This window comes from Saimiri boliviensis, chromosome 14, assembly GCF_048565385.1.
Source record: "Saimiri boliviensis isolate mSaiBol1 chromosome 14, mSaiBol1.pri, whole genome shotgun sequence".
Classification (NCBI taxonomy): Eukaryota; Metazoa; Chordata; class Mammalia; order Primates; family Cebidae; genus Saimiri; species Saimiri boliviensis.
This window is the reverse complement of record NC_133462.1, coordinates 6,228,974-6,251,731: the sequence shown is the minus strand read 5'-3', so window position 1 is coordinate 6,251,731 and position 22,758 is coordinate 6,228,974. Positions and strand designations below refer to the sequence as shown.

The following is a 22,758-nucleotide window of genomic DNA, read 5'->3' as shown; positions in this document are numbered from 1 at the left end:
ATGGCATTCTGTACCTATGAGCACAAACTATTAATTCAAACTAAATGTCTTGTTTAACTGATCACAATTTCCAAAAGATGTTGTTTATAATTTCTTCTAATAACAAGACTATAATATATATACTATCCTGCAGATCATTTTTTTGTCCTCTGAAGAATATAGTTACCTTTTCTTATTTATAAAACAATTGTAGTATATTCTTTTACATTGATATGTACTGTTACAGTTGAAAGCGGATGTTCCATAATTTACCAAAGTATTCATCTCTCATTGTAATTCCTCTATTTTTTGTAAATTACAAAAGTTGTGGTCAATATTAAGACACCTTTTTACCAAATTAACTTTTAGAATTGCTGTGTCAAAGAAAACGAAGGTTGCCTTCCAAAAAGAGAATATTTACTTAAATCTTCTACAGTAACAACACCAACATCTGCAAAAATAAAACTAACATTTTAAAAAAAATCTAGAAACTATGTAAAGTAGGGTGATCGCATTCTAATAATTTCATATTCTTTTTTTTTTTTTTTTTTTTTTAAGATGGGGTTTCACCATGATGGCCAGGCTGGTCTTGAACTCCTGACCTAAGGTGATCCACCCACCTCGGCCTCCCAAAGTGCTAGGATTACAGGCATGAGCCACCGCGCCCAGCAATTTCATATTCTTAAGTGTTCCATTGGCATCTTCCTTTACTTGTGGAAGGAAACATGTAGATAATATTAATACACTGGCACCTTCACCTCATCCCCTTCCCCAATGGCAGCAGTTTTGTAGCAAGCCCCATGTGGGTATTAGTATTTAACGGAGCATCACTCTCCTCTTCTCGGCTTCGTCCATTTAGTCAGAGTCTAATTAACCTACAAAAGCCTTACCTAGTCCACAAACCCCGCCCTGTCCCCAAATCTAACACTTTCAGTGACCACTGGTTTCGGCAAGTCTGTGACCGCTTGCTGCCCAGTACCGTGGCTTCTTCACACCTTGTTTATTATTTTTCCCAATTGTCGTGGTTCTGAGCATCTTCTCGGTCGTACGGCCGCTGCCTTCCTCTAAGATGGCCGCGCCCATGGTGCTCCAGCTAAGGCTCCGGTCTCAGCTATGACGGGCACAAAGGGCGCCGCCATCTTTTCCCCACCCCCCCAGCCGACTGAATAGAATGCCACTGCGCCGCCTTGGCCTTGGCTGGGCACCCGACTCTTAAAGCTTGCGTGGTTAGCCCAGCGCCGCTGAATGTCCCTTGCAACGCAGAGAGAAAGGCACTGAGGTGGCCGAGAGTGATTTCCACAGCCAATTAGGCCGCTCCTGTCAGAAACGCGGCGACGGGCGCAGCCGTGTGACCTCATAGCGCGGCACCCGCAGTCTGAACGCGAGATCTCGGGCAGGCTCCGTGGTCCTCGCCTCACTCCGACGTCGACCCCGCCAAGCGTCCCGTAGGCCGCCTCGGGAGCGCGTCTGAATAGGAAAAGGTTTCGGACTTGGATGCGGCTTTTCGTCGGCTGCCAGCGGTGGCGGGAGAGGTTCGGGCTCGGGTGAGTCGGGTTCTGGGCAGGGACTCGCGGCCTGTGTGTCTGTGTACCCGGTGGTGCGTGGAGCATCGTGGCCGGGGCCGTGTTTGAACGCGGTCGCCGAGGAAGCCGGAAGCCGGGCGTTAATGACCGGCCTTTGGCTGTAGGGATGAGGAGAGTCTGAGGAAATCAGCCATGAGTCCGGCTCTGTCTGTGTCCGGGGACCGGTCCGGGACGGCACGTCTGCCGGGGGTCTCTCGACCTGGAACAGGGTCCCGGGGCCGGGCGCGGTGGCTCACGCCTGTCATCCCAGCACTTTGGGAGGCCGAGGCGGGTGGATCACGAGGTCAAGAGATCGAGACCATCCTGGTCAACATGGTGAAACCCCGTCTCTACTAAAAATGCAAAAAATTATCTGGACATGGTGGAACTTGCCTGTAGTCCCAGCTACTCAGGAGGCTGAGGCAGGAGAATTGCCTGAACCCAGGAGGCGGAGGTTGCGGTGAGCCGAGATCGCGCCATTGCACTCCAGCCTGGGTAACGAGAGCGAAACTCCGTCTCAAAAAAAAAAAAAAAAAAAAAAAGCAGAAACTGGTTGCTGGAACTGGTTGCTGGTAGGGAGTCACTCGGTCTAGCAGCACTGCATAGTTTAGGCCCAAACGATATCGTGGTTGATACTAGAAACTGATCATCCATCTTTCAGTTTCTTTTTTTCCGACAGCGCGACTGCCTCCAGTAGGAAACTGTGTTTGGGATCAAACTCACCGTGTAGTGAGACTCACGCCTTTTCGGGGTCTCACACGGGAATGTTCCCCACACGTCTGGGTTTGGGGGTTCCCTGTGAGTCACTCGGCTTGTGGGGTTCAGTGATTGGGAACTGGAGAAGTTTGTACCCGTGCACGCGGGGGCCTAGTTCAGGGTCTCGAGTCTGAGGACATCAGCGACAAGTCCGACTCTGTCTGGATTTGCGGTCCTGGTGAGCCACTCGGTTTATGGGGCTCAGTGATTGCGTTTGTAGCCATGAACTCCGGAGCCTCGTTCAGGGTCGCGATTTAATGTGGGGCTTAGCCTGAGACATGTCCGGGTTGGGGATGTGTCCCTTCGGTTTCCTAGACGTGTTTGGGGTTTTGTATGAGATTTAATATGGGGCTGAGACACGGAGAACCCTGGTAGGGACTGTCAATATGTGAGCAGGTCCAGGGCCCCTTGTTAATTGGTTGAAACCTCGAATGCGGGGACAGCCCTGAAGGCTGCATTTCTCCTGCTCGAATCCACTTAACCTCCATCAAGTTCAAGTCCGTCCTGGCAGTCCTTATCTTCTCTTATGGAGACAGATCGGTGACATAAAATTGTTCATGAAGTCACTTCATGAGCTGTTTCATTTTTGTAGAGTCAGCAGTAACAATGTACATTTTGTAGAGTCAGCAGTAATAATGTCACATCTTACATTCCTGACTGTCACTGCTGCTGTGCACTTATCTTAAAGGACCCTAATATTTCTAACAATAAAGGACCCTGATACTTCTTCCTTTATTTGGTGCCTCGGAGGCTTTTACATCCTGGGGCAATAAAACAAGGTTCTAAATGTATGAAAGCTATGCCTTTCTTTAGACACAAGGTAACTTGTATCTTTTGTTCTTGATCAACCTAGTTACTGGGTATTAATTTTATTGATTTTTTTCAGTCCCTTTTTGTATTCTTGCTTTTTAAAAAAAAAAAAAAGTGTTTGTTTTTTTCCCACTGATTTCCACTTTCCTCTTTATTTTTTTGGTCAAATTGCTTTGTGTTTTAATTGCTCCTCGTTTTCTAGTTTTTCAGTTTGTACATTGAGTAATGATTCGAGGGGTTTTTTTTCTTTTCTTTTCTGATACAGGTTTTTTTTTTCTGATTTAAAGTTTTGTTTTTTTGTTTTTGTTTTTGTTTTTTTTAAAGAACTGTAGAGACAGCTAATTAATGTTGATGTTGTGTTTTTGCTTCCCATCAGTTCAAAATATTGTCCGATTTCCTGTGTGCTTTTCTTTTTCTTCTCTCACTTTATTTCTTTTTGTTTTTGTTTTGTTTTGTTTCGTTTTTGAGACAGGGTCTTGCTCTGGTCCTTGTTGGAGTGCAGTGGTGCAGGCTCTGCTCCCACCTCCTGAGTTCAAGTGATTCTTCCACTTTGGCATCTTGAATAGCTGAGATTACAGTCATGCGTTACCATGCCTGGCTGATTTTTTATACTTTTTGTAGACAAGGGGTTTCATCATGTTGGCCAGGCTGGTTTGGAATTCCTGGCCTCAAATGATCCACCCATCTCAGCCTCCCAAAGTGCTGGGATTACAGGTGTGAGCCACTGTACCTGGCTCATGATTTTCTTTTTAACCATGGTTATTCAGAACTGTGCTATTTTATTTCCAAATATTTGGACATTTTCTAAATTTCATTCTGAAGTTGATTTCTAATTAAATTGTGGTTGGAAAATATATTTAGAATTTATTGACACTTGTTTTATATCCCAGCATATGGTCTTTCCTTTAGAATATAACACATACTCTTGAAAAAAATGTTTATTTTACTGCTGTTGAGTGTAGTGTTAAATATCAGTTAAGTCTAGTTGATTGATTAGCTTGTTCAAGTTTTCAGTATCCATGCTGAGTTTCTGTTTGTTTTCCTTATTATTGTAAGGTAATAAAGTTTTCAATTATTATTGTGGAATTGTCTAATCCTCTCTAATTCTGTTTTGCTTCATATGTCATGTCCTTATATCTACACGCTTATATTATTGCCAGCCATTGCAACCATTGTTGCCACTCATCTAGGCCTTGGTATTCAGAGTTTTTATTGGGTATCAGTTAACATACACACAATTGACTTCCCTTGTGGCTGACTTCACTCTCCAGCCCCTTCAGATATCAAACTAATACCGTGTGGTCCAAGGTCTCCCACAGTAAGTCACATTATTAGGGTAGACAATTTGTCAAGGCTCAGATTGCCCTGATAACCAAAGACAATTTTATCAAGCAGCGTATTCTGAAGGCTTAGAGTTTGCCTCATTGGAACTGTGGGCAAAGGACAAACCTCTCTTGGGTAAAGTTAATTCTTTAGCGCATAATGTGAAATGAGATAGTTCTTATGATTTGTTTAGTACGCTGGTCTTGACACTGAGATATGTATACCCATAGAGCATACAGAGACTTTTGAAGCAGTACATGAGCACACATGTATTTTAAAAACATCCTTGGAGTCTTCCATGTGTTCTCTTTCCTAACATTGATCTGCCTGAGAATTCCTCTGCTTCCGAGGCATTGTGCTGTGTTGGTTCTGCTTTCCCACCTTCTCTATAATAGTCACGCCACTTCTGCCTCACAAAAGAAAGTCATAGCTTTCATACACTTAGAACCCTGTGTTATTGCTCTAGGTGTATAAACCCCTAAGGCACCAAATAAAGGAACTGTAAATATTAGGGTCTTTTATTTAAGTTAAGTACAGAGCAGCAGTGACATCTGGACCCAGGGTGAATGTACACTTAAAGCCATTTTGCTTATCAGCCCTTAGGTCCTGGCTCCCAGACGCAAGACAGCTCAAGTGATGCAATGAAGAAAGAAGGAGGTTGCTGGCCTTGGATATCATTTCTAGGGACAACTTTAAGTGGACACCAATATTTCTGACTAGGAAAACTTCACGGTAAATGCAGAAGAGACAAAGACGTATAGTCCATGTTATCTACTATTTTCTGAGCACAGAAGAAAATGATCAAGACCCAGGTGATTTTTGGTTTGTTATATTTCCCCGCCCCCCTTTTTTTTTTTTTTTTTTTTGATAGATTTATGGTGGCCTGAAAGAGTCAGTTGAACTTAAGGAAGTATATACTGGGATAATTATGTACCAGGGAGAAATTAACTTAGACTGCTTTTGGGAGTAGAGGCGGGGGTTCATTCTGCCTTATGAAGTAGCTTCTGGATCGCTTGAGCTCAGGAGTTCAAGACCAGCCTGGGCAATATGGTGAAACCCTGTCTCTATAAAAAATACACAAATTAGCTGGGTGTGGTGGTGAACACCCATAGTCCCAGCTACTCGGGAGGCTGAGGTGGGAGAATTGCTAGAGCTTGGGAGGATGAAGCTACAGTGAGCCATGTTTGCACCACTGCACTTGAATTTGGGTGACAAAGTGAGACCCTGTCTCAAAAAAAAGGAAAAAAAAAAAAGTAGACTCAGTATGAAAGAATGCAAGCTTTATTTATAGTTCAACTCTTTGACCATTACAGTGATACATGAATCACCTCTCGAGAATGAACTATGGTTGTCATTTTAAAATACATCCTCCAGCCGGGCGCGGTGGCTCAAGCCTGTAATCCCAGCACTTTGGGAGGCCGAGGCGGGTGGATCACAAGGTCGAGAGATCGAGACCATCCTGGTCAACATGGTGAAACCCCGTCTCTACTAAAAATACAAAAAATTAGCTGGGCGTGGTGGCGCGTGCCTGTAATCCCAGCTACTCAGGAGGCTGAGGCAGGAGAATTGCCCGAGCCCAGGAGGCGGAGGTTGCGGTGAGCCGAGATCGCGCCGTTGCACTCCAGCCTGGGTAACAAGAGCGAAACTCTGTCTCAAAAAAAAAAAAAAACAAAAATACATCCTCCAGACCATTTTCAATATATTGGCATTCTTTGCATGGTAGTGCCTGCCAGCCAAGGTTTTTTTTTTTTTTTTCTTTTAACCTAATGCAATGAACTCCAAATAATGATGTCTGTGTGATAGTTTAGCAGTTCACCTGTTCGTGAATATTTAGGCATATTGTTATAAACTACATGACTGAACAAGGTTACATGGTCATGTTAATGGCTTTTTTGTGAAATTATATCAGTATTACTTGAGGATGGTTACAAATAAATCAATTTAGGGTGTAGTCATTTAGTGCATACTTTGAGTTGCTGTCAAAATGGACATTACACTTTATGGTCAGTGTAGCATAAGGCCAGAAATGTTGACTGTGGAGTCAGTTGCCAGATGTGTGACCTCACATACTTCATTTAGCCATTATGCACCTCAGTTTTCTCATCTGTAAAAAGGATGATATGGCACCTACATAGTAAGGGCATAAAATGAGTTAATCTGTATAACGTAATTTAGAAGAGTATCTATGTACAGGAACAACAGTTTTTTTTTTTTTTTTTTTTTGTTTTTTTTTTTGTTTTGTTTTTTTTTTTTTTTTGAGACGGAGTTTCGCTCTTGTTACCCAGGCTGGAGTGCAATGGCGCGATCTCGGCTCACCGCAACCTCCGCCTCCTGGGTTCAGGCAATTCTCCTGCCTCAGCCTCCTGAGTAGCTGGGATTACAGGCACGCGCCACCATGCCCAGCTAATTTTTGTATTTTTAGTAGAGACGGGGTTTCACCATGTTGACCAGGATGGTCTCGATCTCTCGACCTCGTGATCCACCCGCCTCGGCCTCCCAAAGTGCTGGGATTAAAGGCTTGAGCCACCGCGCCCGGCCAAGTTTTTTTGTTTTATTTTGTTTTGTTTTTTGAGACGGAGTTTCACTCTCGTTACCCAGGCTGGAGTGCAATGGCCCGATCTCGGCTCACCGCAACCTCTGCCTCCTGGGCTCAGGCAATTCTCCTGCCTCAGCCTCCTGAGTAGCTGGGATTACAGGCACGCGCCACTATGCCCAGCTAGTTTTTTGTATTTTTAGTAGAGACAGGGTTTCACTATGTTGACCAGGATGGTCTCGATCTCTGGACCTCGTGATCCACCCGCCTCGGCCTCCCAAAGTGCTGGGATTACAGGCTTGAGCCACCGCGCCTGGCCTGGAACAACAGTTTTACTCTCTATTCTCAGATAATGTTTCTGACACCAGATATGTGGGGTTTTCCCCATACATCAATTCTGTTCTCAATACCAATTAGGTATTCTAAAATTTACTCAATTCTCACATTAATTGCCTGGACTTAGGACAGACCCCACAGGTTGAGGGCTCAGTCCCACAAGACTGCCCCCTGAAAAGTGCTGGGTCCCCAGGTTACTTACAACTTCTATTGGACTTGGCTACTAATTGGATGTCCCCACAACCCCCTACTCAGATTTGTTCATCTGCTAGAAGGCTCAAAAAATGCAGGAAGACAGTTTACTTACTAGATTACTGGTGTATTGTGAAAGGGTACAATTCAGCAATGGACAGTTGGAAAAGATGTATAGGGCCAGGTAATGGGGAAAGGCCACAGAGCTTCGATGCCCTCTCTGGGTATTCTACCCTCCCAGGACTGCCATATGTTCAGCAGCCTAAAAGCTCTCAAACTCATCCTTTTATTGTTATGGTGACAGATTCATTACATAGGTATAATTCATTAATTCATTAACTATTGGTGGTCAGCTCAATTTCTATCACCTCTCCCTTCCTCAGAGGTCAGAGGTTGACTGGGGAAGTAGGACTGTAAGTTCCAACTGTCTGATCACAAGGTCGTTTCCCCTGGCAACCAGCTCCCTTCCTGAGGCCGTGGTAGAGCCCCAGCCACTAGTCATCTCAATAGCATACAAAAGACACTGTCACTTCAGCAATCCCAAAGATTTCGGGGGTAGAGACCAAATGTATATTTATTTTGTCACAGTATGGTATATAAAAAGGGATGTGTAAATGTGGTATAATAAATATATTTGGTCATTGTTCTCAGTTCATGACACAGTATGCCTAAAGCCCTTTGAATTTCTTCCTGAGGAATAGATGTGTTTTCTGTTATTCATGAGAAGCCTGAATTTCATAGTGGGACTTCTAGATACTGTCAGGATGAGACTGAGACTAGGCCCCAGAAAGACCAAGCAATTAGAGGATTGGAACTGAAAGGAGGAATGGACTAGAGAGTAAGTTCTATGAAAATTCTTGAACAGGCCAGGTGTGGTGGCTCACGCCTGTAATCCCAGCACTTTGGGAGGCCGAGGCGGGTGGATCACGAGGTCAAGAGATGGAGACCAGCCTGGCCAACATGGTGAAACCCCATCTCTACTAAAAATACAAAAATTAGCCAGGCATCGTGGCACACGCCTGGAGTCCCATCTCCTTGGGAGGTTGAGGGCAGGAGAATTGCTTGAACCCAAGAGGTGGAGGTTGCAGTGAGCCGAGACTGTGCCACTGCACTCCAGCCTGGTGACAGAGCGAGACTCCGTCTCAAAAAAAAAAAAAAAAAAAAAACTCTTTTGAACAAGGTCCAGGTTGGTGAACATACCAGGATGCTGGGAGGATGCTGCACCCACAGGGGAATGGAAGCTTGGCATGCCATCCTCCATCCCTTGCCCTATGCATTTCTTCTGTCTGTTCCTGAGTTATATCCTTTATTATTATCTAGGAACCATAAGTAAAGTGTTTCCTGACTTCTATGAGCTGTTCTAGTAAATCATCAAACCTAAGGAGGGGCTTATGGGAGCCCCTAATTTATAGCCAGTTAGTCAGAAACACTGATAGCCCAGGACTTATGACTGCCATCTTAAGAGGAGGCAGTCTTGTGGGATTGAACACTTAAATCTGTGGACTCTGACACAGGTAGTGTCAGAATTGAATTGAATTGTTGGACATCTAGTTGATATTTAGAGAATTGGAGAATTGGTTGTTAGTTGGAAAACTGCACAAACAGAACATTCAGTGCTGCAAATCTTGCCAACACTTACTGTGTTATCAAATTGCATATTTTCCATGATCTAGGTGATCCACTATTATTTTGCCCTATTTTATTTTGCATTTTCCCATTCACCAGTGAAATTCAGATCCTTCTCATCTCTTTGCTGCTTCTTTGGATTATTTGTAATGTGATAAACTGTCTTTAGTTTTTGCTTATTTGATTTTTTTGTGGTCTTACTGATTTATGATTGTTTATCTTGACCAGATATTGATTCTTTTATATGTTGCAAATATTTTTCTAGAGTCTTATTTCTTTTTTAGCTTGTTCATAATATTTTTTCCATGCAGAAGTCATTGTTTTAAAGCTTTTTACTTATGAACATGTTTTCTTTTATTCCTTTTTTTTTCTTTGAGACAGGGACATGCTCTCGTCCCCAGGATGGAGTACAGTAGTAGCACAGTCATGGCTCACTGCAGCTTCAGCCTCCTGGGCTCAAGTATTGTCTGCCTGCCTTATCCTCCTGAATAGCTGGGACCACAGGCATCTACCACCACACTCCAGCTAATTTTTTATTATTTGTAGAGAGTAGAGACAGGGTATCACTATGTTGAAGATTGGTCTCCAACTCCTGGGCTCAAAGTATCTTCCAGAAGTCCTGGGATTATCAGCCCCACTCCTAGCGTCATAAGTTCCTCTTAAGTATATATCTTGTGTTCGTTGTCTAGTTTCTTAGGTACAATGTTCATTGTACCTAAAAAATTACTCCAAAATGTAATGACTTGAAACAACACTTGAAAAAAAAACTCAAACTTTCTGTGGCTCAGGCATAAGGGCATGACTTAGCTGGCTGTTTTGATTCAGAATCTCTTATGGGGTTGTAGTCAAGGTGTTAGCCAGGTTGGCATCTGATCTGAAGGCTAAAATGGGAAAAGGTGTACATCTAAGCTCACTTATGTGGATGTTGGGTGGAATTCATTTCCAGAATAAGAAATGAGGCAGTTCAGTTGAGTTCCTCAGTTTCTGTTTTTGTTTGTTTGTTTGTTTGTTTGTTTTTTTGAGATGGAGTTTCGCTCTTGTTACCCAGGCTGGAGTGCAATGGCGTGATCTCGGCTCACCGCAACCTCCGCCTCCTGGGTTCAGGCAATACTCCTGCCTCAGCCTCCTGAGTAGCTGGGATTATAGGCACACGCCACCATGCCCAGCTAATTTTTTGTATTTTTTTTTTTTTTTTTTTTTTGAGACGGAGTTTCACTCTTGTTACCCAGGCTGGAGTGCAATGGCGTGATCTCGGCTCACCGCAACCTCCGCCCCCTGGGTTCAGGCAATTCTCCTGCCTCAGCCTCCTGAGTAGCTGGGATTACAGGCACGCGCCACCATGCCCAGCTAATTTTTTGTATTTTTAGTAGAGACGGGGTTTCACCATGTTGACCAGGATGGTCTCGATCTCTTGACCTCGTGATCCACCCGCCTCGGCCTCCCAAAGTGCTGGGATTACAGGCTTGAGCCACCGCGCCCGGCATTTTTTGTATTTTTATTAGAGACGGGGTTTTACCATGTTGACCAGGTTGGTCTCGATCTCTTGACCTCGTGATCCACCCGCCTCGGCCTCCCACAGTGCTGGGATTACAGGCTTGAGCCACCGCGCCCAACCGAGTTCCTCAGTTTCTACCTGTCTTTCTAAGGCCATCTTTAGTTTTTTGCCACGTGCACCTCCCCTGTATGCCAAAGTGTTTAATCAAAGCCAGAAAATGACAGATTCTGCTAGCAAAATGGAAGTCATATAGACTGTAATCTTAAAGTGGCATCTCATCACTTTTCCTGTATTCTTTTAATTAGAAACAAGCTATTAGACCACTTGATATTTAGGAGGATGGTACTGCACAGGGGCAGGAATACCTGGAGTGTAATAAAGAATTTGGCCAGCCTCTGTCTTTCATTCTTGGGAGCTAACCTCTAAACCCTTGTAATTACCCAAGTTGTACGAGTGTCTGTATCAGTCATGGTGAGCCACTCATATTTGATAGCTTATATCTATGTATATAGTGGTGACTCACGGTGGATCCCTAGATAATTTATGGCAATGACATGACACTGGATAGGGGCTGCCCATGCCAAAAAGAGCACTATGTGATTAGAGAGTTAGGTTTTGAGTCAGAAAGGGGAGGGAACTGGAGACTTAACTCAGCTACATGGGCAGTGCTTTCAGTAAACCATGCCCACATAATGAAGTCTCAATAAAAACTCTGGACATCAAAATGTGGGTGCATGTCGCTGGTTGGCAAGTACTCTTAAATATTGTTACATGATGTAGTCAGGAAGATGTTATGCCACCCAGGACTCCATGAGGAGGGGACAGTCAGCAGCTTGGTGTTTGGAACTTTCCCAGACCTCACCCTGTGCATATTTTCCTTTAGCTGATTCTGATTTGTGTCATTTGGCAGTAGTAAAGTGCTGATTGTAAATACAGCACTTTCTTGGGTTGTCTGAGTTGTTCTATCAAATTATTAAACCTGAGGGAGTCATGGTAGCTCCATACATTTGTAGCCAGCTAGTTGCAGTTGAGGGTGGTCTGTGTAGCTTCAAGCTTGCAGCTTGTGTCTGAAGTGAGGGCAATCTTGTGGAGGACTGTATTTTTAACCTGCTAAGTTTGGCCTAACCCAGGTAGCTGATGTCAGAAGTCACTGCAGCTAAAGAATAAGATTATGAGGCTACCTTAGAGTTGGCCTGCAAGATTTCCATCCAGTAATAAATTCTTTTGGACCACAGAGTGAGGTAGAAATTTAACTTTACATTTACCCAGTTGATAGACATCTCACATAAAGATTTTAGAATGAGGCCGGGTGCAGTGGCTCACACCTGTAATCCCAGTACTTTGAGGGGCCGAGGTGGGTGGATCACAAGGTCAAGAGATCGAGACCATCCTGGTCAACATGGTGAAACCCCGTCTCTACTAAAAATAAAAAAAATTAGCTGGGCATGGTGGCGCGTGCCTGTAATCCCAGCTACTCAGGAGGCTGAGGCAGGAGAATTGCCTGAACCCAGGAGGCGGAGGTTGCAGGTGAGCCGAGATCACGCCATTGCACTCCAACCTGGGTAACAAGAGCGAAACTCTGTCTCAAAAAAAAAAAAAAAGATTTTAGAATGAGATAAGCTGACCAGGCTTGAGCACTTGCACCCTTTCATGAGTCTACTTTCTTGACTATGCAGCATCCCACACAGTAGTATAAGATAGATGATCTTACCAATATTTCCTTGCATCTTAGTTACCTCTGCTTCACACACTGCAGTTGTCTGAAAAGTTACTGTGAAGCAGGAGAATGGAAGTTTACTTGACAAAAAGGTCCCTGATATCATGGTTGTAAGACAGCAAGTCATCTGCTAGCCATGTGTTTTAATCCCAAATGGCCTTCCAAAATTGGCCTTTTTTGTTGCAAGAATCAAGACTTCGAAGATAGTATTCCATCTTTTCTGGATTCTATTATTGAAATGTCAGCCATCAGTGCATTTTGTTATTTCTTTTTAGGTAATCTGTCTTTTGTCTCTTGATGATTTTATAGTTTTCCCTTTGCATTTGATGTATGATAGTTTCGGTCTGACATGTCACACCAGTTGTGAGTTCCTGCTCTAAACTTGTTGAGATTTCTGAATTTGAGATTTCAGGTATTTAGTCAGTCCTGAAATACTTTAGCTTTTAGATATTTATTAATAGATATTGCTTCTCTATTACAGTATTTTCCCTTTTAGAAACCGTAAGTATCTAATATGCTGTTAATCTATCCATTAATACACCTACGTATGTCTGTTTTTCTGTTAGAGGGTTTTTTTTGTTTTTTTTTTTTTTTGCTGGGGGCAGTGGCGCACACCTGTAATCCCAGCACTTTGGAAGGCCGAAGCAGGAGGATCACTTGAGGCCAGGACTTCAAGACCAGCCTGGTCAACATAACACATCCCTGTCTCTACAAAAATTGGTAGTAGCATCCACCTGTAGTCCTAGTTACCTGAGAGGCTGAGGTGGGAATGTCACTTGAACCTAGGAGTTCAAGGTTTCAGTGAGCTGTTATCATGATACTGCACTCCATTTGGGGCTACAGAGCAAGACTCTGTCTATTTAAAAATTAAAAATATAAAAATAAAAATCTAATCAACTTGAAGGGTCTTTTGTGCTTTTTTTCTTTTTTGAGCCGGAGTTTTGCTCTTGTTACCCAGGCTGGAGTGCAATGGCGCAATCTCAGCTCACTGCAACCTCCGCCTCCTGGGTTCAGGCAATTCTCCTGCCTCAGCCTCCTGAGTAGCTGGGATTACAGGCACGCACAACCATGCCCAGCTAATTTTTTGTATTTTTAGTAGAGACGGGGTTTCACTATGTTGACCAGGATGGTCTCGATCTCTCGACCTTGTGATCCACCCGCCTCGGCCTCCCAAAGTGCTGGGATTACAGGCTTGAGCCACCGCACCCGGCTTTTGTGCTTTATACATATATAGTTTCTTTTTTTTTCTCTTACATTTATTTAAAAGTAGTATTTTATTAATTCAAGATGTGGAGTCTATTCATGTCAGATCCTCATTATTTGCTGTGAAGTCATTGGTAATGTAGGGATGTTTTATTTGTCTTGATGTCATTTGCCTTTGTTTAATATTTAGAAATAGGTGCTAAAATATATAGATAGAGGATTTTGCCCCTTCCAACGTATATTTGAGAAAGGAATATAGATGCAGGCTGTATTGTGAAAATTAAAAAAAAATTATCTCATACTTTCATATTAAAAATAGGAGTTTATATCATATTAAATAGGACTTTGTAATTACAGGAATCACTGACCCTGGAGGATGTGGCTGTGGAATTCAGCTGGGAGGAGTGGCAGCTCCTGGACACTGCTCAGAAGGACCTGTACCGGGATGTGATGGTGGAGAACTATAACCACCTGGTAGCACTGGGTAAGAATAGTTCCCCTGTGTCACCTAGAGGTGCCTACAATGCCCGGACACTGTCCTAGGCTCACCTAATCAAAGCTTTATAGTCACTATGGTGTTTGGAAGAGTTACATTTTCAAGTCCCCTCTCTGACCCAAAGTGGTATAATCTCTTCTAAGAGAGAATGCTTACTTTGAAATTGAATATATTATTTTCCCATCTTGACATACTGGACTCCGATTCAGTATGTTTGTGTTTCTTTCCTCATGAACAGGGTATCAAACTAGCAAACCAGATGCACTATCCAAGGTGGCACATGGACAAGAACCATGGATAACAGATGCTAAAATCCAGAATAAAAATTGTCCAGGTAAGTGAAAACCAGGAAGGACAATGGCGATCGGAGTCTTATTTTAGTCATTAAGGAAAGGTGTCACAGATGTAAAACATCTGAGGATACCTAAGCAGCTACTTTATATATTCATCTCCCCATCTGATAACTTTTTAAATGTTATAGTTTTAAAGACTTTTTTTAATCTTTTCTTGATCTGTTTCTTACTGATTTCATCTTACATCTTCATAATTTCCTTTTATACTGGGATCATAGAGTTGACAATAAAGAGCCAGCCCCCAGCAAATCATCTCATAAGCATTTTTATTTCATACAATTCTTAAGGAAGAATTTATTATTCTGTTCTTTCTTAGGAATCAGGAAAGTTGACAGTCATCTGCAAGAGCACTCTCCAAACCAAAGATTTCTGAAGAGCATGCAGCAATGCAATGGACAAAATGCATTTAGAAATACTGTACATCTCAGCAAGACAAATTTTCCTCTAGTGCAAAATCATGATACATTTGACTTGTACAGAAAAAATTTGAAATCAAGTTTAAGTTTAATCAACCAGAAGAGAAGACATGGACTAAATAACCCTGTTGAGTTTATTGGAAGTGAGAAAATCCTTCTACATGGTAAGCATGAACGTATGCATACTAAAACTAGATTTTCTGAAAATGCAAAATGCATCCATACAAAATTCCAAGTATTGAAGCATCAGAAGACTCAGAAAATTGAGAAACCCGATGCATGCATTGAAAATGAGCAAACCTTCCTTGGGAAGTCTCAGCTCATTTACCATGAGAACATTCATATAGAAGAGAATCCTGGAAGTGGTCGGTGTGAGGAGGTGTCCAGAAGTGTCCTGTTTAGTAAGCATCTGAAAACGAATAAAAGAGACAAAATTTGTATACCCAGTGAATGTAGAAAAGGCTCTACTGTGAAGACTAGTCTCATTGCACATCAACAAACCCATACAGAAGAGAAACCCTATATGTGCAGTGAGTGTGGAAAGGGCTTTACAATGAAGCGCTATCTAATTGCTCATCAGCGAACTCATAGTGGGGAGAAACCTTATGTGTGCAATGAATGCGGAAAAGATTTCACTGTGAAGAGCAATCTCATTGTACATCAGCGAACTCATACAGGGGAGAAACCCTATATATGCAGCGAATGTGGAAAAGCCTTCACCATGAAGCGCTATCTTGTTGTACATCAGCGAACTCATACTGGAGAGAAACCCTATATATGCAGTGAATGTGGAAAAGGCTTTACCGTGAAGAGCAATCTCATTGTACATCAGCGCTCCCATACAGGAGAAAAATCTTACATATGCAGCGAATGTGGAAAAGGCTTCACTGTCAAACGCACTCTCATTATACATCAGCGAACTCATACAGGAGAGAAATCTTACATATGCAATCAATGTGGTAAAGGCTTCACCACAAAGCGTACTCTTATTATACATCAGCGAACTCACACAGGAGAAAAACCCTATGAATGCAATGAATGTGGTAAAGCCTTCAGCCAGAAAATATGCCTCATACAACATGAGAGATGTCATACAGGAAAGACTCCCTTTGTATGTACTGAGTGTGGAAAATCCTATTCACACAAATACGGTCTCATTACCCATCAGAGAATTCACACAGGAGAGAAACCTTATGAGTGCAATGAATGTGGAAAAGCCTTCAGCACAAAGTCAGTACTCAATGTACATCAAAGAACGCACACAGGAGAGAGGCCCTATGGTTGCAGTGATTGTGAGAAAGCCTTCTCCCACTTATCAAACCTCGTCAAACATAAGAAGATGCACGTAAGAGAAAGGGATAACAGAATCAGGCAAGTTGAAAATTCCTGTAATGCGGAGTCACAGCTTCTTCCTTACAAGTGAACTCATGCGTAATGAACACCCTACTAGTGCAGTGACTATGGAAATGCCTTTTGTGGCACCTCAGAGTTTTTTAAACATCAGTGTGTCTCTAGCAAATCGGAACATAAACCTGGTGCTGCCTGTTATCAGATGTGTGTCCTCAGGAGGTAAAATAATTTGCCCTAGAGATAAACCTGATGAATACAGTAAATAAGGTAGTGCCTTTAGTGGTCTTTTACCTCATATTTTCTGTTAATGAAAACATGTTGAATAAACTATAATATATTAATGTGAAAATGTCTTGAGCAATAATTTTGCTCATATATCTGAAAAGTGTACACAGATAAATTCTGTGAATGCAGAGACTAGGAAAAGTCTTCTGTGCAAAGATAGACTTTATTATCAGGTTTCATCATAGATTTCAACATAAGTGAGCTTATTGTTGATAGAAACATTGATGACCATGACAAAGCCTTTACTCAGAAATATGACCTCAGTGAGTGTCAATGTTTACACTGGAAAATAAATTTAAGGTAACAGTATTAATGGCAGGATTTCAGTGACGCATTCTGCTTCATCATTCGTCAGGAAATCACATAGAAAGTAAAATGGTTACGAACACGCTATCAATTAAATGTGGAACACTTAGCAAAATGTCAAGAGCTCATGAAGGCATGAAATGTGGTGAAAATGATGAATGTTTGAGTGCTTTTTCTTAATAACCTTATACATCAGCTAATAAACCTGGTGTGCATTTTCAGTTGCCTTGCCAATGATTTCCATAATATACTCTGTTCTCATCACTCTTTATTTTTACTGTTATGTAAAATTGTGGTATACATTTGGTCTTTGTCCTTAGTTACTGGCACAGAGCTCCTAAAACCCTTAGAATTTCATGAGTAATAGGATGGTTCTTTTTGTTGTTGTTATTCAGAGCACTGCCCTTTTAATTACACCTGACTGCTACTGAGGTAACTTACAGTCGGTCACCTAGACAGCCTTAGGATGTGGCTGTTCCCTAGGAAGATCAAGTAACTAGAGGATGGAAATTTTGTGTCCCATTTCTCCTGCCTCCTGGAAGGGGAGTGGGGCTGGAGATTAGACAGTGAGATTAAGAGAACTCCAAATATCCCAGGAGGGTGTACACCCCAACTTCATAGGGACAGAGGCTCCTGAGATTAGGAGGACCCTTTCAGGCTTTACTCTGTGTACCTCTTCATCTGAGTGTTCATTTGCATCCTTTATAACCAATAAAACAAAGTACACTGTTTTGTTGAGTTCTGTGAGTCCTGTAGCAAATTATCAAACCTGAGCAGGGGTAGTGGGAACTCTGAATTTATCACCAGTCATTCAGAAGTGCAGGTTGTCCTTGTGAGTGGCCTCTGATGTGGGGGCAGTCTTGTTGGACTGAGCCCCTTAACTTGTAGAGTCTGTGCTAACTTGGAGTAGTTAGTGTCAGAATTGAATTGTGGAACACCCAGTTGGTGTGGGAGAATTGGAGAATTTATTGGTGTCAGAAAATACCCCAGAACCAGACTGGAATGATCTATGACCACCACATATTATGATTAGCTCTTTCCTTTCTTTGGCTCTAAGCTTAATTGTACATTTAGCAAACTGAAGTAGTTTAAAAAGAAACTGAATATGTTAAATATATTAACAACATATTTGGATGTGCTTAACTAAGATCAGTTTATAAAAACACCTTCAACTTAAATAAAATTGAACTCAAAAGAAATTGCAAAAATAAGTCTAGAGGCTTTGCCAGTATCTTTCAACCAACTTCTGGTAAAAACATCCTACATGACCATAATTATCAAAACCAGAAAAATAACATTGGCAGGATACCATGAAGTAAATAATCTTATCTGGGATTTCACTAGTTTTTATGTTTTTTTCTTTTTGCTTTTGACTCTAAGTTGTATTACATGTATAGATTCGTGTAACCACCGCAACCATATAAAACTGTTTCATGAATACAAACTCCCTCATACTATCTTTTTATGCTTAAACTCCATCCAAACCTAACTCTGCCACCCACTCTTTTCCTTTCCATCAGTATAATTTAATAATTTCATGAATGTGATAAAATTGTTTTTATAAATGGTTTTTATAAATTTTATATAAACATTATATAAATTTTTATTGATAGAGAGTATGTAAGCTTTTGGCATTTTTGTCACTCAGCAGATTACTCCTAAGGTTTATATGAGTTGATGAATAGTTGTTTTCTTATTATTTTTTTACCATCATTTATCTAACCAGATGAAAGTTGTTTGTATTAGGGAGTGGTATACATATATGATGTACTAGTTTGCCTATCCATTCACCTATGAGAGATATTTGCACTGTTTTCCTGATTTGAAGTGTTATAAATAAAGATGCTGTGAAATTTATACACAGAATTTTGCTTTTGGTGTTTGTTTGTTTTTTGTTTGTTTTTTAGGATTTACAATCTTAACCTCTTTCTTTTCTTTTTTAAGAGATAGGGTCTCTTGACAGGCCAAGGCAGGCAGATCACTTGAGGTCAGGAGTCCAAGACCAGCCTGGCCAACATGGTGAAACCCTGTCTCTACTAAAAATACACCAGAAAATTAGCTGGGTGTGGTGGTGGGCACCTGTAATCCCAACTACTTGGGAGGCTGAAGTAGGAATCATTTGAACCCAGGAGGTGGAGGTTGCAGTGAGCTGAGATCCTGCTACTGCATTCCAGGCCTGGGCGACAAAGTAAGACTGTCTAGAAAAAAAAAAAGAGAGAGAGAGAGGGTCTTGTGCTGTGGTGCAATTATAGTTCACTCCAGCCTCAAACTCATAGGTTCAATTGTTCTTCCTGCCTCAGCCTCCCAAGTAAGTGGGACTATATGTGTGTACCATCATGCCTGGCTTTTTTTTTTTTTTTTAAAGTAGAGACAACATGTTTTTTTGCCTTTCTTGCTTTTCTATAAATAAATACTTGAGGCTGGGTAATTTATAAGAAAAGAGGTTTAGGGCTGGGTGCGGTGGCTCACGCCTGTAATCCCAGCACTTTGGGAGGCCGAGGTGGGTGGATCACGAGGTCAAGAGATCGAGACCATCCTGGTCAACATGGTGAAACCCTGTCTCTACTAAAAATACAAAAAATTAGCTGGGCATGGTGGCGCGTGCCTGTAATCCCAGCTACTCAGGAGGCTGAGGCAGGAGAATTGCCTGAACCCAGGAGGCAGAGGTTGCGGTGAGCTGAGATCGCACCATTGCACTCCAGCCTGGGTAACAAGTGAAACTCCGTCTAAAAAAAAGAAAGAAAAGAAAAGAGTTTTAATTGGCTCATGGTTCTGCAGGCTGTACAGGAAGCATAGCACTGACATCTGGTCCTGGGGAAGCCACAGGAAGCTTACAATCATGGTGGAAGGTGAAGAGGGAGCAGGAGCAAGACAGAGTGGAGGGTGGTAGGTGCCACACACTCAAATAACTAGATCTTGCTAGTACTCACTATTGCAAGGGCAGCATCAAATCCCCATGAAGGATCTGCCCCCATGACCCAAACACCTCCCAAGCCACACCTTTGACATTGACGATTACATTTCAACATGAGATTTGGGCAGGGACAAATATCCAAGCTATATCATTCAGCCCTGGTCCTCCTTCCCCACAAAGCTTATGTCGTCACATTGCAAAATACCATCATGCCTTCCTAACAGTCCCGCAAAGTCTTAACTCATTCCAGCATTAACTCAAAAGTCCAAAGTCTAATCTGAGACAAGGCAAGCCTCTTCTACATGTGAGCCTGTAAAATCAAGTTATTTGTTTCCAAGATACAATGGGGGTATCGACATTGGGTAAATGTTCTCATTCCAAAAGGGTGAAAACCACAAGAAAGGGGCTACGGGCTCCATGAAGTTTCAAAATCCAGCAGGGCAGTCATTAAATCTAGTGCAAAGGGTGGGTTCCCAAGGCCTTTGGCATCCTCTGCTCATGGGGCTCCCTCAGGCAGAGATCATGGTTTGCAGACAGGCTGTATCATGGCCAGGTGGCCCTACAGAGGAAGGCACACCCGACTTCTCCAATGTCCTGCAGACCAAGGTGTCTCACCTCTTACGGTGATCCAAGAGTGAGGGCCCCTCTCTACTTGGAAACCCCCCAGGCTGGCAAATCCTGCTTGGCTAGGAGCAGGGATAAGCACCTGGATGGCAGATTAGGTGACCCCCACACACCCATGGGTTTATGCCTGTCCACAGAATTTAGTAACAATTGGGATTGCTGGGCTGGAGGCCCTAGTGGTTGGATTTTGGCTGGGGTTGCATGGTCTAAATAGTTTTTTTTCACTTATTTGGACTTCTGCTGGAATGGATGAGGCCTTTATTTACAGGGTCAACAAGAGGCTAGTAGGGGCAGGTGCTTTATTACAATGTGTTAGATCTCTACGAGACAAAGCAAGCCTCTATGAGCAAGCTTATTTCTGACTTCTGTGTTACACTTGGTACTGTCCTATTGGACACACTGGTCAGAGTCACAATGGAGCGTACTACCTGAAGATGTGAATATAGAGATACAAGAAAAAATTTGTGCAATAACCACAAAATTATCTCCTAATTGTTAAATTGATACCATAAATATCCCTGCACATATTTGTTCTCACAAAGTTCTATTGAATTAATTCTTAAAATTCATGGCTCAAAAAGAAGGAAAACTTTAATATGGGTAAAAACAGGCTGTACTACAAAAACATTTACTAACTTATATAGAGACACAATCCTATACCTAGAAATAATGTAATGCTTAAGAACTTTGAATTATGACAAGTATGATAATATCTCAATTTATTTAAGGCTGTATGTCATGGACAACATTCTTACCCACTATGCAGAAAAAGGAGACTTAAAGAGGCTTAGCATAACAGAATGCCTTTGTTCCATGGCCTTATAATCTAAATATGATTTATCATTCAATCTTTATGAATCTTAAGGGTTAAAACATTTACATTTCACGTTTACTTTGCGTTTGTTTGAATTTTAGTAAAACTGGTATTTTAAAAACTAGGATCATTTACATTAAAAAATAAGTGTCCTGTTTATTTCCTTCATCTATTTATAAAAAATTGTAGTGAGCTTTTAAGTTGGTCATCGTTTCCTCATTTTTATTTATTTACTTTTGAGACAAGAGTCTCCCTCTGTCGCCCAGGCTAGAGGGCAATGGCCCGAACTCGGCTCACTGCAACCTGCGCCTCTTAGGTTCAAGCGATTCTTGTGCCTCAGCCTTCTGAGTAGCTGGGACTACCGGCCTGCGCCACCATGCCCAGCTAATTGTTTTTGCTATTTTTAGTAAAGATGGGTTTTCGCCATGTTGGCCAGGCTGGTCTCCAACGCCTGAGCTCAGGCAATCCTCCCGCATTGGCCTCCCAAAGTGCTAGGATGACAGATGCGAGCCACTGCGCTCGGCTTTTTTCTTCCTTTCAGATCTCTGTATGAGCCGGGTGAAAGGTGAAGTGGCTCACACCTGTCATCCCAGCACTTTGGGAGGAAGAAGTGGGAGGACTGCTTAAGGCCAGTTAAAGACCAGTTGGGCAACACGGTGAAGCCCCGGACTCTACAGAAAATGTAAAAATTAGGCAGGTGTGGCGGAGTCCACCTGTAGTCCCAGCTACTCAGGAGCCCAGGAGTTCCGGGTTACAGTGGGCTGTGATCGCCCCAGGCACTCCAGACTGGGCAACAGACTGGCTCTTGCCAAAGAAAAGGAAAGAAAACAAGAGAAGGGGGGCAGGAGGGGAGAAAGGAGGGGGGCAGGGGGGAGAAGGGGGGGAAGGGGGGAGAAAGGAGGGAGGGAGGGAGGGAAAGAAGCAAGGAAGGAGGGAGGGAGGGAGGGAGCGAGGGAGAGAAGGAGAGAAGGAAGGACAGAAGGGAGGGAAGGAGGGAGGGAAGAAAGGAAAAAAGTAAGGAAGGACGGAGGGAGGGAAGGAAGGAAGGAAGGAGGGAGGGAAGGAGGGAAGGAGGGTGGGAAGGTGGGAAGGAGGGAAGGAGGGAGGGAAGGAGGGAAGGAGGGAAGGAGGGAAGGAGGGAAGGAGGGAAGGAGGGAAGGAAGGAAGGATGGATCTCCTTTCCTTCGCCCCTTTCTTCCAATCTTATTTCTCCCTGAAGTGGTCCTGTTCCCTTAATTTCTGGCCGCTTCTCCTGAGTCCTGCCCCCATCTTTGGCTCCACCCGGGTCCAAGAGACAAGTCCCGCCTCCGTCCCAGGCTCGGCCCTTCGCCTTGGGAACTGTACTTTGTGGCTGTGACTGGCTCATCCCCACGCCTTTGGGCTCGGTGTCATTCTGGCACGTTCCAACCGCTTTCCTGACCTGGTCTCCGACTGCCACCCCCGTTCCGTCCGCGGAGCTAGCAGCCCTCTTCCGCGTTCAAAAGGCGCTTCAAGCCACTTTCTGCTAGAAATCCGGCCAAGGGGCCGCGGTGTCCCCTCTCGGCCAGTTCTCCTTTCCCTCACAAGGGGCTGTTTCCCAACCTTTGTACAGAGTGTAGACGTCGCGGCCGGCTTAGCCGTGCTACCCAGCTCGCCCAAAGGAGTTTAATCCCACGCCATTTTTGTCTT

General features: G+C 43.0%; 1 protein-coding gene across 2 annotated transcripts; it reads left to right on the top strand.

The window, feature by feature from the left end:
- Positions 1-671: 671 nt before the first annotated feature.
- Positions 672-18,747, top strand: ZNF614 (zinc finger protein 614). 2 transcript variants are annotated; one of them, XM_074386002.1, is made up of 5 exons: positions 672-1,523; positions 5,027-5,162; positions 13,890-14,016; positions 14,267-14,362; positions 14,698-18,747. In XM_074386002.1, exons 3-5 carry the CDS (start codon positions 13,983-13,985, stop codon positions 16,218-16,220), a joined length of 1,653 nt encoding a protein of 550 aa, XP_074242103.1. In that variant the 5' UTR covers positions 672-1,523; positions 5,027-5,162; positions 13,890-13,982; the 3' UTR covers positions 16,221-18,747. The 2 variants fall into 2 exon arrangements, with proteins under 2 accessions (XP_074242103.1, XP_003944266.1); XM_003944217.3 differs by having other exon boundaries at positions 673-1,523; positions 5,027-5,242; positions 14,698-18,746.
- Positions 18,748-22,758: the final 4,011 nt, after the last annotated feature.

Bases quoted from the DNA above. Each gene is read 5' to 3' on its own strand.
- ZNF614 (XM_003944217.3), top strand. The intron at 14,017-14,266 runs GTAAGAATAGTT...CCTCATGAACAG, and splicing joins TAACCACCTGGTAGCACTGG to GGTATCAAACTAGCAAACCA. The intron at 14,363-14,697 runs GTAAGTGAAAAC...GTTCTTTCTTAG, and splicing joins CCAGAATAAAAATTGTCCAG to GAATCAGGAAAGTTGACAGT.